The sequence below is a fragment of the Sebastes fasciatus genome, chromosome 18 (assembly GCF_043250625.1).
Source record: "Sebastes fasciatus isolate fSebFas1 chromosome 18, fSebFas1.pri, whole genome shotgun sequence".
Classification (NCBI taxonomy): domain Eukaryota; kingdom Metazoa; phylum Chordata; class Actinopteri; order Perciformes; family Sebastidae; genus Sebastes; species Sebastes fasciatus.
In genome coordinates this window covers 391,401-414,056 of record NC_133812.1, presented here as the reverse complement: position 1 = coordinate 414,056, position 22,656 = coordinate 391,401, and the positions used below count along the sequence as shown (strand labels likewise).

The following is a 22,656-nucleotide window of genomic DNA, read 5'->3' as shown; positions in this document are numbered from 1 at the left end:
GTGGAAGAACTATAGGCTACTTCCACGGAGATTTACCAAAGGAAGGAAAGCATGCAACTTCTGCTGCTATATTGTCATCATAATGTGATAATTAAGCACCTAGCCAGTACAGGAACAAGGTATTGTGTGTTTAATATGTTTTATGATGATGTGAGGTAACATTATGGGATGTAGGTGGACGTATTTACAGTGTGTGAGTGTTTAGTTGTGTTGTCATTTTGACAGTCTTGCTAACATTAGCTTTTCATTGACATCGCTGTAATGCTAGCCCTCTAGCTTTTCATGTGCACATACTAGGCTTCATGTTTGATTAATGCTAATATGTATGGCAGATACAGTATATGGATACGATTTGTAATGTTTATATATTTAGTAAGAGCTCATTTGATTTGATTTGTCTGTCTTTTAGCTCTTACGGTGTTTCAGGAAGAAAGGTGCTTTCTGAAGGAAGGATATTACAGAAAGCAAAGTCAATTCATGTTCAAATATGGCTGCCAGCTGAACATCAATAAAAGGCTTCTGGAGACATCAGCAAGCTTCACCAGTCTGGCTGAGGTCCGCTACAGCCGGCTCAGCTGTGGCCATGTTGAGAGCTGTGTGGAGTCAATGGAAATGCTCGGAATTGTACCTCCTTTCCTCTTCTTGTTCTTTTTTTTTTTTTATTAATTGTATTTCTCATCTTCTTTGTAACCTTTTATGAGCATTGAATAAAAGAACTGAGGAAAAATAGATATGCTCTGAACTCCGTATTGAGCACTTTTGATCATTTTTCCAAGCAAAAAATGCCAAAAATTCTCTGGTCCAAATTTTATACAAAACAATGGCAGGAAGATGAACCAATAATGGAAATTTAAAGCTCCAATATGCAGGACCCCTTTTTGAAGAATGGAATAAAGCACTGCCTGGTAGCCAACTGATAAAGACATCAAATCCATGTTTTGTACTATAAATGTATGCATGTTAGGCTACACCAGGACAAACATTTGAAAATCTCAGAAGTGTGACAGTCAGGGAGAAATAGCCACCCAGCCAGACAAACAACAGGATTACAGAGAACAGCTCCCTGAAGCCCTCCACTGGGCTGTCTCTGGTTGGACTCCCTCCTGTTTCCCCAAATAAAGACTTCACCTGAAACAACACGCACACGAGGCTGCTGGATGTCGAGGGAGATGAACACACGCAGAAGTTTGGACACGCAGTGAAGGACAGACTTAGATCTAGATATCATATCTAAGTGTTCATTGGTCTGTTGCACACAGTTGTGAGTAAATGTGAGTCCTTCAAGGTGATTTCTGTTGCTCGCTGCTGGATATTTGTTCTCTGATGATCTCTGGATCAGAGTTCACATCTCAGTTTCATCACACAGCTCGTCACTAGTCAGTAGGTCAACTCACCTTCCGGGCTTGTGAGTCTCCGCCGGAGCAGACCAGCGCTTCTTCCTACTTCTGTGTTTCCTGCACTCCCCGAGCAGGATCAGACACACAAGTACCAACAGAAACCTGGCGTAACCCGGCATGATGAGTTTAAAAGTCCCGCAGCGAGTCGATGATTGACGCTTTCGGTTCGCGTGCAGCAGGACGCTCCGTGCACGGTACCATCTTCCTGTCAGACTGAGAGTCGACTGAGAGGACTGTGGCGAACCAGAGCGCATGCTGCTCTGCAGAGAGAGACGGGATGGTGAAGTCTGATAAGCGCTCTGATTGGTCTTCAGCCTCCAGAGCGCACAGCATCAGCACCACATGTAGCGCGCTGCACGACAACAACAACAGCAACAGCATGTTTAGAGGGTTAGAGGCAGAGACACTTTGTCCTCAGAGGATAACCAGAAAGAAGAAGAACATGATGCCACACTGCTGCAGCTTTGCTTGTTTTTACATTTCACAAACAGGAATCAAATGTTCAGCACTCTGATTAAAAACCATCACTTCATTTGATATTATTGAAAAGAAACTGCTTGAAAAAGTGAAATTATTGTTGTGTGTGGAATGTTTTTGCAGAGTACGACAGTGTGCCTAAAGGCATCCCTGTGATGTCCACATCTGTCTAGCTCTAGGGGCTTCTCTTCACTCTGCCCAGCTGGAGTCTGGAGAGAAACGTTTTGGAAGATGTGAAACAGCGTCAGCATTAGAAACCAGAAACATCAAAACATCTCACCCGATTGGGCAGCATTTCTAAACATCCCTCTCAGACTCAAACTACACTCAATTTGCCAAATTCACTTTTCTCTGTGGAATGGAGGATAAAGTACGCCAGCAGCTGCTGACTGAACCATCTTCACCTGACCAGACCGAATATTGTCCTTAATGTTTTTTTTAAAAGATGCAGATTTCTGATTGTTTTCATCGTGACCTTTGCCCTCCATCATACAGTGTCAGCTCTGTCTCCTTGCATGAGCTCTCAACTTTAGTCTTTGCAGATGTTGAACATTCTGTTCCAATACTTGAAGTGTTTTTGATCTCAACAGATTAAAAAGTATTATCCAGTCAAAACAACGTTTTCTGTGCATCTCTAATCATGTATCCAGTCGGATGAATGCTGAGTGTTCAATGTTTGACAAATTTCAGCAACGAGAAGAGATTTCCTTCTCTTTAAAGTTGGGGAAATAGGATTGGAAGCTGGCTAAGAGATAGATACATTTTACTGCCTTTACTACTGACCCACAGATACAGACACAGAGAAGGAAGTGCATCTCTGTGCTTTTACTACTGACCCACAGATACAGACACCCAGAGGGAAGTGCATCTCTGTGCCTTTACTACTGACCCACAGATACAGACACAGAGAAGGAAGTGCATCTCTGTGCCTTTACTACTGACCCACAGATACAGACACAGAGAAGGAAGTGCATCTCTGTGCCTTTACTACTGACCCACAGATACAGACACAGAGAAGGAAGTGCATCTCTGTGCCTTTACTACTGACCCACAGATACAGACACAGAGAAGGAAGTGCATCTCTGTGCCTTTACTACTGACCCACAGATACAGACACAGAAGGAAGTGCTTCTCTGTGCCTTTACTACTGACCCACAGATACAGACACAGAGAAGGAAGTGCATCTCTGTGCCTTTAAACAATCTGCTGCATACAGAGAACATGTGGATCCTCAGCTTCAGCTTGTCTGTTTGAACTTGAGCACCAGTTCATTTATAGCTGAAGTCCTTATTGGCAAGTCAAAATAAAGTGTCAAGTCAGTCAAAGCAAGTCCAAGTCAAGTCTCAGATCAATCAAAACAAAACCGAGTCAAGACTCAGGTCAGTCAAATACGAGGCTGAAGTCTCAAGTCTTGTTGGGTGAAGTCTCAATTTTTTTCAAATTCTTGAGGGCAATTTTCAAGTCAAGTCTGAAACAAGTCTAGGTCTTCCGAAACAAGTCCAGGTCTACTGAAACGAGTCCAAGTATACTGAAACAAGTCCAGGTCTACTAAAACAAGTCCAAGTCTATTGAAACAAGTCCAGGTCTACTGAAACAAGTCCAGGTCTACTGAAACGAGTCCAGGTCTACTGAAATGAGTCCAAGTCTATTGAAACAAGTCCAGGTCTACTGAAACAAGTCCAGGTGTACTGAAACAAGTCCAAGTCTACTGAAACAAGTCCAGGTCTACTGAAACGAGTCCAAGTATACTGAAACAAGTCAAGGTCTACTAAAACAATTCCAAGTCTATTGAAACAAGTCCAGGTCTACTGAAACAAGTCCAGGTCTACTGAAACAAGTCCAAGTATACTGAAACAAGTCCAGGTCTACTGAAACGAGTCCAAGTATACTGAAACAAGTCCAGATCTACTAAAACAATTCCAAGTCTATTGAAACAAGTCCAGGTCTACTGAAACAAGTCCAGGTCTACTGAAACAAGTCCAGGTCTACTGAAACAAGTCCAAGTCTACTGAAACAAGTCCAGGTCTACTGAAACGAGTCCAAGTATACTGAAACAAGTCCAGGTCTACTAAAACAATTCCAAGTCTATTGAAACAAGTCCAGGTCTACTGAAACAAGTCCAAGTCTATTGAAACAAGTCCAGGTCTACTGAAACAAGTCCAGGTGTACTGAAACAAGTCCAAGTATACTGAAACAAGTCCAGGTCTACTAAAACAAGTCCAAGTCTATTGAAACAAGTCCAGGTCTACTGAAACAAGTCTAAGTCTACTGAAACAAGTCCAGGTCTACTGAAACAAGTCCAAGTCAAGACTCAAGTTAATAAAAACAAGTCCAAATCCACTGAAACAAGTCAGACTCGAGCTCCAGTTAAAACACCTGCTGAATGCTGACTATAAAATGGCATTAAGTTCGAACATTTTGCTTTCTATGTTAATGTCTTTTTTTATACATAGCTCGGACATATCTAGGCCCAGCACTTGTAAGTATACAGTATATTGCAATACAAGGCATGCATGCTGCCGTTTGGTTTATACAGATTATTACCAGGTCAAAACTTGAGACTTGGGTCGGTTTTGGCTGCTGCAAGACTTGATTGACTTGAGACTCGACTCTCTCCACACTTGGCTTGATTTAATAGATACCAAATGTGAATTTAGTGTGTTTAAAGGGCAGAAGGTGAGAGAGGTTTACTTACCTGTGTCTCAGGGTCTTTAACTTCGCTTGCAGCAGACGGTTGTTGGTCCGTCCACCACTTTGGTCCAGACTGAAATAACGCAACCATTGGATGGATTTCCATTCATGGTGCTCAGTGGATGAATCATAATGACTGTGGTGATCCCCGGCCTTTCCTGTGGTGCCACCATAAGGCTGACAGTTTGGTTTTAGTCCTATATAGTCCTATATCTCAACAACTACTGAATGACTTAAAGCGCCACCATCAGGTCAAAATTTCAACTTGTCCAATACTTTGGTTTATGACCAAATACCTGCAAAACTAATGACACTCCCATGAGCCTGCACTATACATGGTGTTTGTTAGAATGCTAACATGCTGAACTAAGTGGATGAACATGGTAAACTATACAGTATGTCTGCTAAAGGGCAGCTGTGGCTCAGAGGGTAGAGCAGGTTGTCCACCAATCGGAAGGTCGGTGGTTTGATCCCCGGCTGCTCCGGGTCACATGTCGATGTGTCCTTGAGCAAGACACTTAACCCCAAATTGCTCCCGGAGGCATAGCCATCGGTGTGTGAATGAGTATTTAGATTAAATCCTGATGGGCAAAGTTGGCACCTTAGTAGCCTCTGCCATCAGTGTATGAATGTGTGTGTGAATGGGTGAATACTGACATGTAGTGTAAAGCGCTTTGAGTGGTCGGAAGACTAGAAAAGCGCTATATAAGTCCAAGTCCATTTACCATTTAAACATCAGCATGTTAGTGTTTAGCTCAGAAGACAGCCTCACAGAGCCACAATAGCACAGCTGGACACTCTTTAGACTTGTTTGAACATCAACTTCTAACTTCTACACAGCGCAGTGAGAATGGGCTGAAAAACATCAATCAAACTCTACGGACACAAGAAAGAGAAGAAATAACCGAAATATATCTCAGAAATACACAGCTGTGCTTCACAGTAGCTTCAGATAGGTAGACATCTTGCCTCTGAAATCTATAATCCCTGCGATTATACACAGCTACATATAATGGACAAGGGTAATATGTAGGACCTGCTGACCTGGGTATTACCAGGAGTTTAACAACAATGCTCTAATCCCTACAGGATGTGTAGGAAAGACATTATAAAACTTGACACATGGCAAAGACATTTATTTTCTGTTTCTGTCCCAGTGGGCAGCCCTGTCTCCAACAGAACTACGTTCCCATACAACTAAACTGCAGAAGCAAAATATGTTTTGAGGGAAACATACTTTCTCCCAGATTACGGTCACAGTTTTAAACCATTTTAAACGTGTGATTAATGTTGCAAATTGAAACAAAACAAAAAATATAAAAACACTACTTAGTCGGGGTGTAACGATACGTGTTTACGATATGATATGATACGATACGATACGATTTCCATGGTTCCGTACGATTCAAGGACGATATTTGGCTCATAGAGCGATACGATACGATACGATACGATACGATACGATACGATACGATACAATGATTTGAAATTGATAAAGTAACTTTTTTTGGCCAAAGATTCAGTCAGTGTGACTGTGAAATAAATATGTGATACTGGACAGAGCAGGGCAGGATTCCTCAAAGTTTTTCTTGTGAGGGAATCAGAGATAAATTAATTATGGATATAAACAAGTAAACAACAATTAATGGCAAATACATACAGCTTTTATTAGAAAATAATAAAAAGTGCAACTTCAGGACCTGCTGCTTCAGTTCTCAAGATACAAGGCAGTGCAATATTTAACACTACATGTAATAAACCAACTTCTATTCAAGTTAAATGAACAGTGGTTTAACCTGCTGCTTCTGTCCTCATCTTCAATATCCACAGTAGATCAATTAACAAATGAACGTTAGTTGAATTACTCTTTTGTTTTTTACTTTACTCCCATTGTGATAATTTGCCTCGCGGACCGTCTGCTCTCCGGCTGGATACGTGAGGCTGATGCCTCATGCATGTAGATATAATGACGGAGAAAGGAAAGTCATTTTCTCTGAATGAAAAACGACAGTGCACGGGGAAAGCTCCGGTTGGTGAAGCCGCCCTCGCCAAGTGGACTGATGACGCCTGAAACTCTCCTCGGCACCGCAGAGCCGGCAGCTCGTGCAGACCGGTGTCCGTCTCCCTCCACGCCGTTACCGGGTGAGAGAGCGAGGAGTCCAGTGCGCCGTTCGTTTGCACGCACGCCATGGATGTGTCCTCGCGCTGCAGAGGGCAGAGCTGGCAAGCTGGTGCATGTCTGGAGAACCGGAGTAACGTTTAACTTTTCTTTACTAATAAAAGTGCTAAAAAACATTCATATAATGTTTGTTGTCCTTAAATACAAGGTACAAATCCTTAGTATCCATACAATCGATTTTTGTGTTTCAAATTGATTTTGTATCGATATACGTCTCCCGTGAAGGACAATTTGCCGAGTACCTATCGATGTAGTTGGATCATAGGAATATAAATGGATACATTGATGTAGTAGATGAATCGTTACACCCCTACTGCTTAGGCAGGTTTTGGCAACAGGACTACTGGGTTAGGTTTAGTAAACAAACATCATGTTTCGGCTTAAAATGACTTCAAAACAAAATGGAAACGCAACAAATGATTGTTTGAATGTCTCACACTGAACATGAACAGCGCTCTCCTGGGACTTTATTATTATTATTCATTGATGTTTTTATTCAATATTTTCATTCACAGTCGCTCGATATATTTCATCACCTGCTCTGCGCGTCACTCGTTGTACTACGTCACTCATTGCGTCCGTCCAGACTTACAAAGGTATCTGTGATACGTCAAAGACGAATGTAATCCGTTTCCTTTCAAACGTAATAGAGGATGCATTTTAGTTGTACGGGACCATCATTTTTAGGAGATGGGGCTGCAGTACACCTAACCTGACCCGCCAGAGTTTGTTACACAGAACCATCTGAGAAGCCGTCATTGGAAACTGATACAAATGTTGTATTTAGTATTAAACTAGTGCAAACAGCAATACGATGTGTTGTATTTAGTATTAAACTAGTGCAAACAGCAATCCGATGTGTTGTATTTAGTATTAAACTAGTGCAAACAGCAATCTGATAGAACTTCAGGTTCTCTATTTGCTTTTGGTATTGTGCCCAGCGCAGGTGGGACTTTCATTTAAATGAGGGAGCACAAAGTAGCTAGTTGGGTTTTAGACGTCGCACTGAGAATAAACGTCTCAGGAACATAATAATAATAATAATAATAATAATAATGATAATCCATTTTATTTATATAGTGCTTTTCTGGTAATTCAGACACTTTACACAGATCAAATTATCATAAAAATAAAAATAAAAAATATGTCTGTGTCTGGAGCAACATTGCTACATACTGTAACTGTAACTATGAAACATTACTCAAATTGTAAATAAACAATGTAAGGGATAATTTACAGGGAGCCGATCATTGTTGACAGGGCGACGCCGAGGGGTCTCTCATCGCCCTGAAGGGGATTCTTTCACAACAATGACCCGCTAGCTGTACATTATCCCGCTTATTACACGACTACTTACTGAAGAAATCAATCATTTGACACAAAAACGGTCCGCCAGAGTCTGACATCAGAGCTGTGCCCATAGCAACGGTCTGTTATACATAGCAACGGTCTGCTATACATAGCAACGGTCTGCTATACATAGCAACGGTCTGCTATACATAGCAACGGCCTGCTATACATAGCAACGGTCTGTTATACATAGCAACGGCCTGCTATACATAGCAAAGGCCTGTTATACATAGCAACGGTCTGCTATACATAGCAACGGTCTGCTATACATAGCAACGGTCTGCTATACATAGCAACGGTCTGCTATAAAGAAATAGCAGACCGTAGAACGCCGTGATTGACCAGTCAGAATCGAGTATTCAACAACGCCGTGTAATAATGCAATTTAAACAGTCTCCAACTAGTAGATGCATTTCAATTGGCTTTAAAATGAAAGTTTAATGTGATTATAGCAGGTGTTACACCACATCTGTGACCACTGATTTAGCGTTGCACGGTAACACTGAGACTCAAGAGTTACAAATCCAAAAAGGTTTCAAAGTTGATGCAGCAGAACTAGAGATAACGTCTTCATACAGTAGTTCCACACATTCTTTTTCCTTGTCAAAACCGGGCACCTACATTATCCACAATGCAACTCGGGCACGGACAGTTTGGTTGGAGTCTCAGTTGTGTTCTGCTAGTAGCAGCTAATGGAGCCTGGAGCCTCAGGGACCTACAGAGGTCTGTTGATATCACTTCTTTCTAACTCTTCTCAGACTTCACTCAGCTCCCTCTGAAGACACTAAAGGATTTATACTAGAACTCCCCAACACCTGGAAACACACTGTGACGTGTAGGTAGAGTTCCCCTGTGACCGCAGGAGGTGCTGCTGCAAGGACACTGTCACGCTACAAGTAGCTGTTATTAGATATTAGATAGATATATGATTCTATTATATTTAGGTTATTCAGGCTCTAAAAGCAATGAAAGAAAGGGCAAGTACCTGACAATATTTCCAGGTACAGTAGGCTCATATCCTCATGGCCAGTGTCAGAAATAGTCCGTCTTCCGCTGTGCTTCTGTTGACTCTCAGCAGATCAGTTGGTCAGCAAAATACCTGACAATATCGTGATGGAACATTTCTATTCCTAGCTACAGTAAGGTCACATTTTTGGATGGTTTGTGTGAGATTGCGACCTTGAGGCCCGCTCTCCTCTACTTGTAGAAACTGTGATAACATCCCTTCAACAGCATCCCTGCAGACACACATTACAACGGTCAAGGAACATGGTGTAACATACGAATGTTGGTAAAGCAGTCTGCATCGATCTGTTGTTCACAGCTGCTTTAAAGCTTCTCCTTCATTTCATTAAATCCCTGCAGCCATCTGAAGGCGGCAGGACACACACACCTCTACACACATCAGACTGGTCACTTCTAACCCAACATTGGGCCTGTTTATGTGGCACACATCAGATTACCAGGGCTCATCATTTCTCCGCCTCATCACTGCTTCCTTTCCAACTTTTTAAACAACAGTTTCATTTCATGTTTTATTCCTGTAGACATATCATATTAATTACAATATGATCCATTTACGACGCGAGACACATGAGAATTCAGACCTCCATATCTATATCCAATTCCATATCACCCATATGAACCCAAACAGCGGGTGCACGTGAAGACGCCCACACAGTGGTTGTTGTTGCAGTCGCACCGTTTAAATAGAGTCCCGTATGGTGTGACTGACCTGACCAAACAGGAAGTTAAAGCACATCAAGAAGAAGTCATTAAAGCAGATCCACTCTGTGCAGATGCTTCCATGATTAAGTCATGACTTTAAGACAGAAATCCCCCATAACCTTGTTTACATATCATATTACAGTTTGAATTAAATAATGGGAACAAGCGGCAGCCCCAGGACAGTGTACGTGTGGTGTGTGTGTGTGTGTGTGTGTGTGTGTGTGTGTGTGTGTGTGTGGCTGCTGCACTGATCACAAACACAACAAAGCTTCCCGTTTTTAAAAATGCATGACCCTCTGGAGAGTAAAATAATTCACATTGATTAAAAGACACCCTGGAGGTGTTGTGGTGAGTGGAGCGCCTCCTCTGCAGGAATGAAAGTCCCCCCCCCAGCGGAGACCCAACCCTCTGCTGACAAGCAGGAAGTCACCGTCAGCCACCACCTCGGCTCTGGTTCCAATTCAGCTGGCTGGAGTTCTGTTAGCGTGGTAGCAGGGGGGGTTGGTGGGGGGGGCGGGGGGGGTCCGGCCAAGTGTGTGGTCACAGCTCGTAGTCAAACTTGTACTCGTTAGCCAGGTAGATCCTGCGGAAGATGAGTGCGGCCAGGGCCAGAGTGAGCACCACGATGAGGAATACGGAGCCCGCGTGGCTCTCGTCCTGAGGTTGGCGAGGAGCCGGGGCGAAGAGCGGCCTGCTGGCTGGTTCTCTACCGGTGTCTCTCTGGCCCTGCTGCCCGTGCTGCTGGGCGCGACGCTGCCGGGGGCTGAGAGGGCGACCGGTGCCGGGGGCCACAGGGGGCAGGGGTTCCTCTAGTCCTGTGGCTGGAGACGCCTCTGCCTGCGGAGGAGGACGACAATGAGACAATACTAGAGGTGAAAGGTAAAAAGGTAAAAACATTTTACAAGTGGAGCATCTGTTTTACAGCAGAAACATATAGAACATATATACACGTAGCAGAGTGGGATACCGGGGGTCAGACAAGTTTTAACTTTTGTCCCTCCAACTTCAACGGCAGATGGTGAGTCCGTCCTCAGATCATCCAAACTGAGAAACACTAATCTAAGTCCTCTCTGCTCCTTCAGACCGCCAAAATCAATCCTCTTAGGCAACAAAGCTTGTCCATATCATCTGAACTGGTGAAAAGAAGCCAAGCTACCATAGCACATCCACTATGATTCAAGATTCAAGATTCCTTTATTTGTCATTTTTATGCTCCACATAAAAACGAAATTGTGTTTCTTACATCCACCACTCAGAAATTCAGTGCAAAACAATTGGTGAAAATAAAGTAAAGTAAGTATACAGTAATTAACTAATAATTAAGAGCACTAATAAATAAGCTAAAAGTACGCTAAAAATAGAATAGAATAAATAGTTAATATAAAAATGAAAACTATTATTAAAGGGACAGTCTCTTTAGTGCAGTTCACATACTGTGATTGAGCAGTCTGATTGCTGTGGTGAAGAAGCTGTTTAGCAGCCGAATAGTCCTTGATTTCACACTTCTGTATCTTCTCCCGGACTGCAGGAGTGTGAACATGCCATGTGAGAGATGAGTGGAGTCCTTTATGATGCCGTTTGCTCTGCGCACGCAGCGCTCGGTGTAGATGTCCTGCAGACACGGCAGCGAGGCACCAATGATGTGAAGAGAACTACAGTACTCAGTGCAACCGATACAGCTGGCATGGTGCTGCTGCAGAGTCAGCATGCACAATCATCTCCTATTGAACATGATGTTGGAGCTCAGTGGGATGTCAGCCGGTGATGAAGCGTGTACCAATAAAAAGGAACAATGTGAAATATCCGTAATTGACTGCATATAGACAGCACTATACTATATATTCCTTTTGATTATACACTGTGAAGCTTCAGAACACCCACTGCTCAGTCCAGTACCCAGGAGATTAGAGGGGTAACTTCAGTATTTTTCAACCTGGACCCTATTCTCCCATGTTTCTGTGTCTAACTGACTAATAGGGACAACAGTTTCTGAAATTGGTCCAGCATGGAGTCCATGACAGGCTCTGATTGTTATTAGAAGTGTCTGACAACATGATGGAGAGAGTCTCGCTCAAGGACATGTCTCGTTGGGAAATCTGGTGAGGTGACGTGTTGCTGGAAGACAACGCTGGAATAGTGGAATACATCCATGATGGAAACGTTGTGTTGGAGGACAGAGAGCGGAGCTTAGTGTTATCTCAAAGGTTTAGAATGTCATGGCTGAATATTTAGATGATTTCATCAATGTTATGTTAATGAGGTCTTTGAAGATGGCTGCCTGTTTTTATTTGAGCCAGTGTATACAGATATTTAGGTCCGGTTCACACCTACAGGTCCGGTTCACCATTAAGTGTCCTGTTCACAACTACAGGTCCGGTTCACCATTAAGTGTCCTGTTCACACCTACAGGACCGGTTCACCATTAAGTGTCCTGTTCACACCTGAAGGTCCAGTTCACCATTAAGTGTCCTGTTCACACTTGAAGGTCCGGTTCACCATTAAGTGTCCTGTTCACACCTAAAGGTCCGGTTCACCATTAAGTGTCCTGTTCACACCTACAGGTCCGGTTCACCATTAAGTGTCCTGTTCACACCTAAAGGTCTGGTTCCTAAAATCGATAAAACCAATGCAAAGATGAAACATTGTTTCAATTTTCCAACTGGTCCAGTTTACGTTCACAAAGACAAAACTCAGGTGGTGGAAATGTCATGTGATTATTGGTCAGACAGTTGGCAGGTAAAGAGACAATAGAGACAATAAACCGCTCCTAATTTTCTAGCTGGATATGGTAAATCATGGAGCACCGTCAGATTCTGTTCATGTTGGTGTTGATCTGGAGCACATATCAGCACACTTTAGTAGAGACAGGTATTAAATCATTTATTAATGCAGGCATTTCGAGGAAGACGCTGTCATCATCTTCAGCCCGTATGTTAAGGAGGCATCTCACTTCGTCGTGAGTCCAGGTTTGTCCCCTGCCACTCGACATTTTTCTAGCAAATGCGCTAACAGCCACCGCTAACCAAAACAGAAAAAATAAATGTTCTTTTAACCAATGAAATGACAGATAAAATGGTACACTTCCTGTGATTGGTTTGAACGGTGTTCACACCAAAAACGAACTGCTCCAGAGTTCACTTGACAGCGGACCGAGACCACCCCTTCGAGGTGGACCAGAGAGCGGTTGTTTGGTCCACACCATAGTCCGAGTCCGGCGTTCACACCAACCCAAACGAACCGCACCAAGGGGATAAACGCTCCAGGGTTCTGTTCAACTGGACTAAACAAGGCTGGTGTGAACGTGCCCTTAGACTTGTGCTCCACCACCTAAAGACAATCACCAACCCCCTGTTGGACCCACTGCAGTTCGCCTACAGAGCCAACAGGTCTGTAGATGACGCAGTAAATATAGCCCTCCACTACATTCTCCAGCACCTGGACTCCCCTGGCTCCTATGCCAGGATCCTGTTTGTGAACTTCAGCTCTGCATTCTACACCATCAGCCCAGCTCTGCTACAGGACAAGCTTTCCCTGCTGAGCGTGCCTGACTCCACCTGCAGGTGGATCACAGACTTTCTAACTGACAGGAGTCAGCATGTAAAGCTGGGGAAGCAAGTCTCCGACACCCAGACCATCAGCACCGGTGCACCCCAAGGCTGCGTTCTCTCCCCTCTGCTCTTCTTCCTGTACACCAACGGCTGCACCTCCAGACACCAATCTGTCAAGCTCCTTAAGTTTGCAGACGACACCACCCTCATCGGCCTCATCTCCGAGGGTGATGAGTCTGCCTACAGACGGGAGGTTGACCATCTGGCATCCTGGTGCAGCCAGAACCACATGGAGCTCAACGCTCTGAAGACAGTGGAGATGGCAGTGGACTTCAGGAGAAACTCAGCCCCGCTCCCCCCCCTCATCCTGCGCGGCTCCCCAGTTAACACGGTGGAGTTGTTCCATTCCGGACCTCAAGTGGGAGCTAAACATCAGCTCCCTCATCAGCAAGGCCCAGCAGAGGATGTACTTCCTGAGGCAGTTGAAGAAATTCAACCTGCCCCAGACCATGATGGAGATCGGCTGCAACCTTCCCTCCCTCCAGGAGCTGTACACTTCAAGAAATTTGTTTTATTCTTATTTTATTCTAATGTTTTTATCTATTCTTTTATTATTATACTGCTTATTTGCACCAACAAAACCAAAGCTAATTCCTAGTGTATACCTTTTACACGTGGCAATAAACAGGATTCTGATTCTGATTGAGGATTTTATCCATATTGCCCACTACCACTGTTAACTCTCTGAGCTTTGTTGAAACTGCCTGAGTTTTAAATGCATTGAAACGGCCCCGATGGAGCTGACCATGGATGGATAAAAAGAACGGAGATGACGGGAGAGCTAGAGACCACCTTGGAGAAGAAGTAAATACAAATAAGGTGTTAACAAAGGGAACTGTATATACAAAATACATCTATGGAAATAAGATTGATTGGATTATATTCACCAGAAGTTTAAAACATTACATATCCCTTATAACCTTTGTTTTTCCAGTCCGGCATGCTCGGTGTTTATCAAGTTAACCAACTACAGCTCTTTGAACAGGACCCTTCCCTCGTATTTCCATGAACTGTATTCCTATAATCAACAATTCCACAATAATTTGACTCAAAATAACTCCAAACTCAGACCTCCTGTGTGTCGAACATCTCAGTTCCATCTCATCTCTTAAAGTTGTCACCAGAACTATTTAAGAAAGCCGTAAAAGGTTTGTTTTTATCTCCCCAATGTTTTCCTTATGGATTATCTCTGGAAGTTGCTTACTAATAATTACTTTGTAATCGATGATATTATAATGTGAATCTTAATTCTATTTCACAGGTTTGTCTATTTACATATATGGATGTCTGCTAGTGTGTGTAATCTTATCCATTTCTTTTCTTCTCTCTCTTTACCATCCTTTTTAATAATGTAATCTCTTTTTAAAACTGATTAAGGTATATATGGAGAGTGCCCTGATCAGGCCCCGCTCTCCATCACATTTATTGTTGTTTATGTAATATCAACTTGTACCTGTATTACGGTCACTAAGCGGTCACTGTGGTGAATTATTATCTTTCTAGAATATGCAAGTTGATTTTCATAGAATACTTACATGAAACCAATAGCTGCAATTAGTATGCTTTTTGAAATAGTTGCCAGTAAAGTCAAATTTGTAGTTAAAACATATAAAACCACGGGGATGGTGTGTACCTACCTGCTCAGCCCAGGGCTCTTCAGAATCTTCCTGGCCTGCAGATGTGGAGGTAAAGGTGTCTCCCTCGGTGAGTGTGGAAGGATCGCTCTCTGCACCTCCGCTCTCACTGGCCTGTCTGGATAAACTGGACTCTGCCTGCAGGAATACACAGGGAACGGCAGTCATCTACACTGTGCCTTGGCTCCTGTCATAGAGCTGCATGCAGATCATGATAAACTGTCACATTTACTTCAATAACAAATAGAACAATAATTATTTTTAAATAAAGCAGTGCATGACATTTCCCTTCTCATTGTGGCTCACTTCAGATGCGTTTGTGCTGATTAATTACTGGACTGTGGGCTGTCTTTGTTATTATGGCCGAATGTCAAATAATAGCCAAGGATGTGGCCAGCACAAACAAATAAAAGCTTGGTTGTTAATTAATGGCATTAATTAAAAACAATGAGGAGGGAGGAATTAACTGTATTATGAGAACATGGAGGGCTGCTCGCTGGTGCACTGGTTAGCACTGGCGCCTCACAGCAAGAGGGTTGCAGGTTCATCCCCCGTGACCCCGTATAGGATGAGTGGTTACAGATAATGGATGGATAATAACATGGTAAATTCATATGAGCACACAGATTAATGGAGCATAATTCCCACCACCATTATCGTCTGCTCTGAGTTAGACTGCAGCCTACGTTATGATGATGTACTCAGAGCTGCGACTCGGATTAACTCCTGGTTCTACAGAGAATAGAAACATTAAAGCAGCTAAGTTTTTTTCCTCTGCATGTTAAAGGACCAATATGTAATATATTTACTGTAATAAATCATAAAATGACCATGATATGTCATCAGAGATGAAGGAAACATGCTGAATTGAAATACTGGCTTCTCCAACAACCATGTTACAGCTAGTATGTTCTCCTTTGAAATTTCCATTCTGGTCCAGAACGTCTGTTTTTGTTTTGGCCGGTGTGATCCAGTCCACTGACCATTTCCACACTCGTTGAGGTAACGTTAACGTTATATTCTACCAACCTAAAAAGCCTCGGTACATCTCTCTGTGAATATTTGAGACACACAGATGGTGAAGTGATTCCAACTACTGCTGCTGACGAGAAGCTAACACTGTCGTATCTAGAAGGTAACCCTCAAATTGTGAAAAAGTGCGCTGCTATCAGTCACATCGGAGGAGGGGACGGGCCACGGCTCCAGTGTTTTGAATTTGGACTGCTGTTAACCGTTACAGAAGAATTTCAGATAAGTGTTCATTGTTTGCTAAACACATGTTGCAGTTTTGTGATGATAACAATCTTATATTATCCAGTCAACTGTTCTTACTTGCAGATAGCTATTCGTAGATAAGTGAAGCCTGGCACTCAAGATCATGGCTTGACCATTGCATTTGCACTGCTGATGCCCATGCTACTCTGCGATCAATGGAAATACTTTATGAGACTGCCATGTCTGACCATGTACCATTGATTATGAGTCTGATATTGATAATCTTCCTGAGATGACTCATGTGGTCAATAGATCCTGTAAGGCTAAGTTAGATTGGGTTAAGCTCACTAATGAGGATGTCTTGTCATACTATCAAAGAACTGATGATCTCTCGAGTGATGTACATCTACCCAAAGGTGCAGTTATGTGTGCTGATGTAAACTGTAAGGACATTTCTCATCATAAAGCCCTCTGTGCTATGTATGATGGTATTGTGGAAGCTGTGTATGAGGCTAGCAGATCATACTTTACAACATCAAGCCAGGTTGGAGCAAGCATGTGGCTGCACATCATGCAGAAGGTAAGGAGGCTTTTAAGGCTTGGGTTCTGGCAGCTAGACCAAGACAGGGGCCGGTCCTGGACTGTTAAAAGCTCACTAATGTTAGGTACAAATATGTGGTTCGTTATGTTTCCAAACACGAACAAGTTATGAGAGCGGACTCTACGGCTGAAAGCTACTTTGTAACAATCTCACTGACTTCTGGAAAGAGGTGAGAGCTCTGAACAGGGCCAATACATCGCTACCATGCCCTATAGGGAGTTTCTGGAGCCTTCAAGAACATTGCGACAAAATGCAAAAGAACATTAAGAAATAATTAAAACAGTTATAAAAGATTAGAAAATAAAAACAAGCTAAAAATAAAAGCTAGGATAGAAGCTAAAATTGCATAAAACTCAAAAAAGTAAAAGTTATAGTGCAGTGTCAGATTATTATCTGGTTTAATAAAAGGCACCCGCAAACAGGAAAGTTTTAAGCTTTGTTTTAAAAGAAGTGAGAGTTGGAGCAGTCCTGCAGGGTTCTGGGAGCTTGTTCCAGATATTTGGTGCATAAAAACTGAACGCTGCTTCTGCATGTTTAGTTCTGACTCTGGGGACACTAAGCAGACCTGATCCAGATGACCTGAGAGGTCTGGATGGTTCATAACACAGCAGAAAATCAGAAATGTATTTTGGCCCTAAATTTAGTGCTTTGTAAACCAGCAGCAGTATTTTGAAATCAATTCTCTGAGAGACAGGCAGCCAGTGTAGAGACTTCAGAACTGGACTGATGTGATCCACTTTCTTGGTCTTAGTGAGGACTCTAGCAGCAGCGTTCTGAATCAGCTGCAGCTGTCTGATTGATTTTTTAGGAAGACTGGTAAAGACGCCGTTACAGTAGTCAAGTCGGCTGAAGATAAATGCATGGACTAGTTTTTCCAAATCCTGCTGAGACATCAGTCCTCTAATTCTTCTTATATTCTTCAGGTGATAGAAGGCTGTCTTTGTAATTGTCTTAATATGGCTGTTAAAGCTCAGGTCCGAGTCCATGACTACACCAAGGTTTCTGGCTTGGTCCGAGCTTTTTAACATCACAGATTGTAGGTGAGCACTAACCTTTAATCTTTCTTTTTTGGCTCCAAAAACTATGACCTCAGTTTTGTCTTTGTTCAGCTGAAGAAAATTCTGGCACATCCAATTATTGACTTGTTCAATGCACTCACTCAGTGCTTGTATTGGACTGTAGTCTCCTGGTGATAGAGTTATGTAAATTTGTGTGTCGTCTGCATAGTTATGGTAATTTATTTTGTTGTTCTCAAAAATCTGACCCAGTGGGAGCATGTAGATGTTAAACAAAAGAGGCCCCAAGATGGAGCCTTGGGGAACTCCGCATGTGATTTTGTTCAGCTCAGATTTGCAATTACCTATAGACACAAAGAAGTCCCTGTCTTTTAGGTAGGATTTAAACCAGCTGAGTGCTATGCCAGAAATACCCACCCAGTTTTCCAGTCGGTCTAGTAATATATTATGGTCAACCGTGTCGAATGCAGCACTGAGATCCAGTAAAACTAAAACCGTAGTTCTACCACTGTCTGTGTTCAATCGGATGTCATTGAAGACCTTAACAAGAGCAGTCTCAGTGCTGTGGTTTCGTCGAAAACCTGACTGGAAGACATCAAAAGAGTTGTTTAGTGCCAGAAAGCTATTTAATTTTTGAAAAACTGTTTTTTCAATTATTTTAGACAAGAATGGAAGATTTGATATCAGTCTGTAATTATTTACTACTGATGAGTCCAGATTGTTCTTTTTGAGGAGTGGTTTGATGACAGCAGTTTTCAGGGCCTGTGGGAAGACTCCTGAAACAAGAGATGCATTAACAATCTGTAAAAGCTCTGAGACCATACAATCTGATACTTTTTTGAAAAGGCCTGTTGGCAGAATGTCAAGGCAGCATGAGGAAGATTTTAGATGTTGTATGATTTCCTCCAGGTATGTCTGATTTATTGGATAAAACTGTGTCATGGTATTTGCGCCAGGTTTAAGTGGACGCAGGGGAAACAAACATCCTGTACCTGCTATGGAGGAAGTGACTGCTTGTCTGATTTTGTGAATTTTTTCTGTAAAAAAGGATGCAAATTCATTGCAGGCCCTGGTGGATAAAAGTTCAGAGGCTACTGACACAGGAGGGTTTGTTAGCCTGTCGACAGTAGCAAACAGGGCACGTTTATCAAGCAACAACACAGCTATCTGACAATAAAGCAAGTGGTTCTGATCATATCACTGCAGAACATCTTATGTTTGCAAGCCTAAAGGTTGCAGCTCTTCTTGACATTTGTTTTACAGGGTTTAGGACTCATGGACTGTTGCCAGACTCTATGTTGTCTGTTACTCTTGTGCCTGTCATCAAGGACAAAGTTGGCAAGGTTGGGAGCCCGGATAATTACAGGCCAATTGCACTAGCCAGTGGTGTATCTAAAGTCCTCGAGAGGATTTTATTACAGTGTTTATGTAAATATCTTGGTACCACAGACAACCAGTTTGGCTTCAAGGCTAAGCATGGCACTGATTTGTGTATATATGCCTTGAAAGAAGCAGCCGAAAGCTATAGAAGGCAAAACTCCTCTGTTGTAATTGTTTTCATTAATGCATCTATGGCTTTTGATCGAGTAAATCACCAAAAGTTTTTTCTGAAATTGAGTCAAAGGTGCGTGTCTGACAACATTATAAGAATCTTGGCATATTGGTATGCCAACCAGAATATGCAGGTCAAATGGGGCAATCGAGTCTCCGATCCCTTTTGGTGTTGGTAATGGAGTAAGACAAGGGGGGTTACTTTCACCAGCCCTCTTTAATGTGCACATGAATGAGTTATCTGACCAACTAACAGGCTGTAAAAAGGCTGTATGATTGATAACACCCTGGTAAACCATTTTCTGTATGCTGACGATCTGGCTATTATCTCTCCAAGCAGTGCTGGGTTCCAACAGCTGCTGAATATATGCTCCGAGTATGGGGTCAGATATGATGTGCAATACAATGCAAAAAAGAGTGTTGTCATGATCTGTAGAACAAAAGAAGATAGGGACCTCAACTTTCCGGCTTTTTATCGATCAGGACAACTGCTATGTGTTTGTAATAAAACTAAATATCTGGGGCACTTTATTACAGATCAAGTGTCTGATGATGACGACGTGTACAGGCAATGCCGTATATTAAATGCTCAAGCTAACATGTTGGCAAGAAAATTCTACATGTGTTCAGACCATGTCAAGATAAGTCTCTTTAGAGCCTATTGCACTCCCCTCTATACTGCAATGCAAGTCCATTTATCATTTACCACAGTTTGTTTTGCGTGAAATGATCAGCTTATTTCCACTTTCCCCTGGTGGCTGGTGGCACCTATTCATTTTGAAAGAGCAACGGCCGATGGGGAAACTTCCTGGGCGGCTGTGGCTCAGAGGGTAGAGCAGGTTGTCCACCAATCGGAAGGTCGGTGGTTCGATCCCCGGCTGCTCCGGGTCACATGTCGATGTGTCCTTGAGCAAGACACTTAACCCCAAATTGCTCCCGGAGGCATAGCCATCGGTGTGTGAATGAGTATTTAGATTAAATCCTGATGGGCAAAGTTGGCACCTTAGTAGCCTCTGCCATCAGTGTATGAATGTGTGTGTGAATGGGTGAATACTGACATGTAGTGTAAAGCGCTTTGAGTGGTCGGAAGACTAGAAAAGCGCTATATAAGTCCAAGTCCATTTACCATTGACCATTCCTCACTTCCTCACTCAGTAAATCAGGGACAGACTTTCACGTTTATAGTGCTGGCCCTGCTTTACTGCGGTCCAGCCAGAAAGAGAAACTCATGACCCTGTTTTTGTACTGATGGAAAGTGTTGGGTTTACATGAACAACAAACAGCATCAACTGCAAATTAAAACAGCAACACATCAGAAAATAGGGAGAATCATAACTTAAATATCATCAACTATCTTGTAAAACATGAGAAATTATGAGCCTCAGACACTATTTATTACTTTAGAATTGAGTTCTTCCTCAAAAAATTTGAGGGAAATTGAAATGTGTTTACTGTCCTGCCCTAACATCAGACAGGACTCGTTTAACAGTTAGTGTTTGTACCTTGAAGTTGATTTGCTGGGCCAGCTCTTTAGCCTTGTGGTCCTCTGCGCTGGGGTTGCTGTTGGGGGTCAGTGCCAGGAGGGCAGAGTGCATGGAGCAGCCACACGCCTCACAGCAGAAGTCCTGGGACCTACCAGAGAGCACATGGTACATGGGGAGTTCATCACAACATGCAACGAAGGCCCCTGGCTGGAATCAAACTGGGGACATTGCAGTTATGCTCTGCATGGCCCCCCCTTACGTCCACTCTTGTAACATATAACAGCTGTGTGACCATAGTTTTGCCCCCATTTCTTTTTCAGCGATCAACAAGTCAAGTAAGAAGTAACGAAGATGAAGAGGTCTGGAGGTGTCCGTCTGTGTACCGGCTGCCGGGTTGGCTACATCCTTCCGTCAGACCTTCATCCCAGCTGTGAATCCTGCCTCGGCGCTGTTCACACCGGCACCAGCACTTACTCCGCAGGTGCTTGCCAGTTCTGTGCTCGCTTGCCTACGGAGGAGCCGCGACGGATGACTTCACAGCTCTTCGTGTCGAAGGTGGCGGGGGCGACAGCTTGGCAGACCGTCAGGGTACCTTGCCAACGGACGAGCTGGACATCTTCGCCTGTGACTTCCTGGACATCCCTGATGAGGACCACTGGCGAGCACAAGTCACCCTTTCTCTGTCAATAAACTGATGTACAACAACCCCAGTCTCCAGTGCTTGATGGTGGAATGTGTGTAGCTGCTTGTCAGATTGCACAGGGTGACGTGCATGCAGGACTATTAAAGTCCAATAAAAACGAGTTTAAAGAAAGCATTTCAAAGATTCAGAGACCTTCATTTTTTTTTAAGTTGCTTGTGACAGTATCAGGCCATGTGATGAATACCAGGTCCCTCCACGCTATAAGAGAACAACCTGCTTCACAAATGAAAATATTACTGTGGGTACAATGGCAGTGCTTCAGTAACAAAATGAATGACCTGTTAATTATGAACAGGCCCGACATGAATGTTCTTGCTCACTTGTCACAGTAAATTTAGGTTTACCTGCTAATACTTTTTACCAACCAGCTTGTACAATAATTACATTTTTCACTGATATATGTAATGCTACCTGTATGCAATTATACAGTGGCTCATTCTTGTAATTCATCATGAAGTGTAAATAAGTTTGAAATACAATCAACACTGATGTAATACCTTAGCCGCAACACCTTATCTTAAATACGTAATGTAACAGCTGCATTATTGTCTTATTCTAATAAATGTATCCATTCTGTCTACGGGTCATGCTACCTTTTCTCTCGCACCTTCCTTCGTAGAGATTTGGGAAACCCAACTCCAGCAAAACAGCATAGTGTATATATCTGGGAAAGCATAGCGTTGTACATAAAAATGACTTACATAAACTAATAATTTCAACGCTTTTTTCTGAGTCCAACTGAATGTAAACAAATGATTTCCAGGGCGGTTGCTTTACATGTCGTGTGAGGCTGTGGGTTACCGTTCTTTACTTGCTACAATATACTTTGTTTAGGAGTCTGCCTTACCCTAATCTCGGGAAGTATAAAGTTAGCATGACTCATGGTCAGAAGGAACAAACAGCAACAATGGACCCATGTTAGCCCATTTCATGTTGTTGCCCTAACCAAGCTGTAGTGAATGATGTCTCTGAAGCTGTGGTAGCAATTTTTACAAGCAGTTCATTTGATGTGACGATCAAAG

At 42.9% G+C, this 22,656-nt stretch overlaps 2 protein-coding genes across 3 annotated transcripts in view; both read right to left on the bottom strand.

Moving 5' to 3' along the window:
- LOC141756031 (gamma-aminobutyric acid receptor subunit rho-2-like) overlaps nt 1-1,659 on the bottom strand; it is a 150,357-nt gene extending 148,698 nt beyond the window's left edge. For both annotated transcript variants that reach the window (XM_074615460.1, XM_074615461.1), the window contains exon 1: nt 1,395-1,659. In XM_074615460.1, coding sequence (XP_074471561.1) covers nt 1,395-1,651 — 257 coding nt within the window. In that variant the 5' untranslated portion in view covers nt 1,652-1,659. The remainder of the gene's footprint in view (nt 1-1,394) is intronic.
- Nucleotides 1,660-8,517: 6,858 nt separating this feature from the next.
- ube2j1 (ubiquitin-conjugating enzyme E2, J1) overlaps nt 8,518-22,656 on the bottom strand; it is a 47,053-nt gene continuing 32,914 nt past the window's right edge. The window contains exons 6-8 of the mRNA XM_074615472.1: nt 20,950-21,079; nt 15,068-15,202; nt 8,518-10,659 (exon numbers count right to left, since the gene is read on the bottom strand). Of these exons, the coding sequence (XP_074471573.1) occupies nt 10,363-10,659; nt 15,068-15,202; nt 20,950-21,079 (562 nt within the window). The 3' untranslated portion in view covers nt 8,518-10,362. The remainder of the gene's footprint in view (nt 10,660-15,067; nt 15,203-20,949; nt 21,080-22,656) is intronic.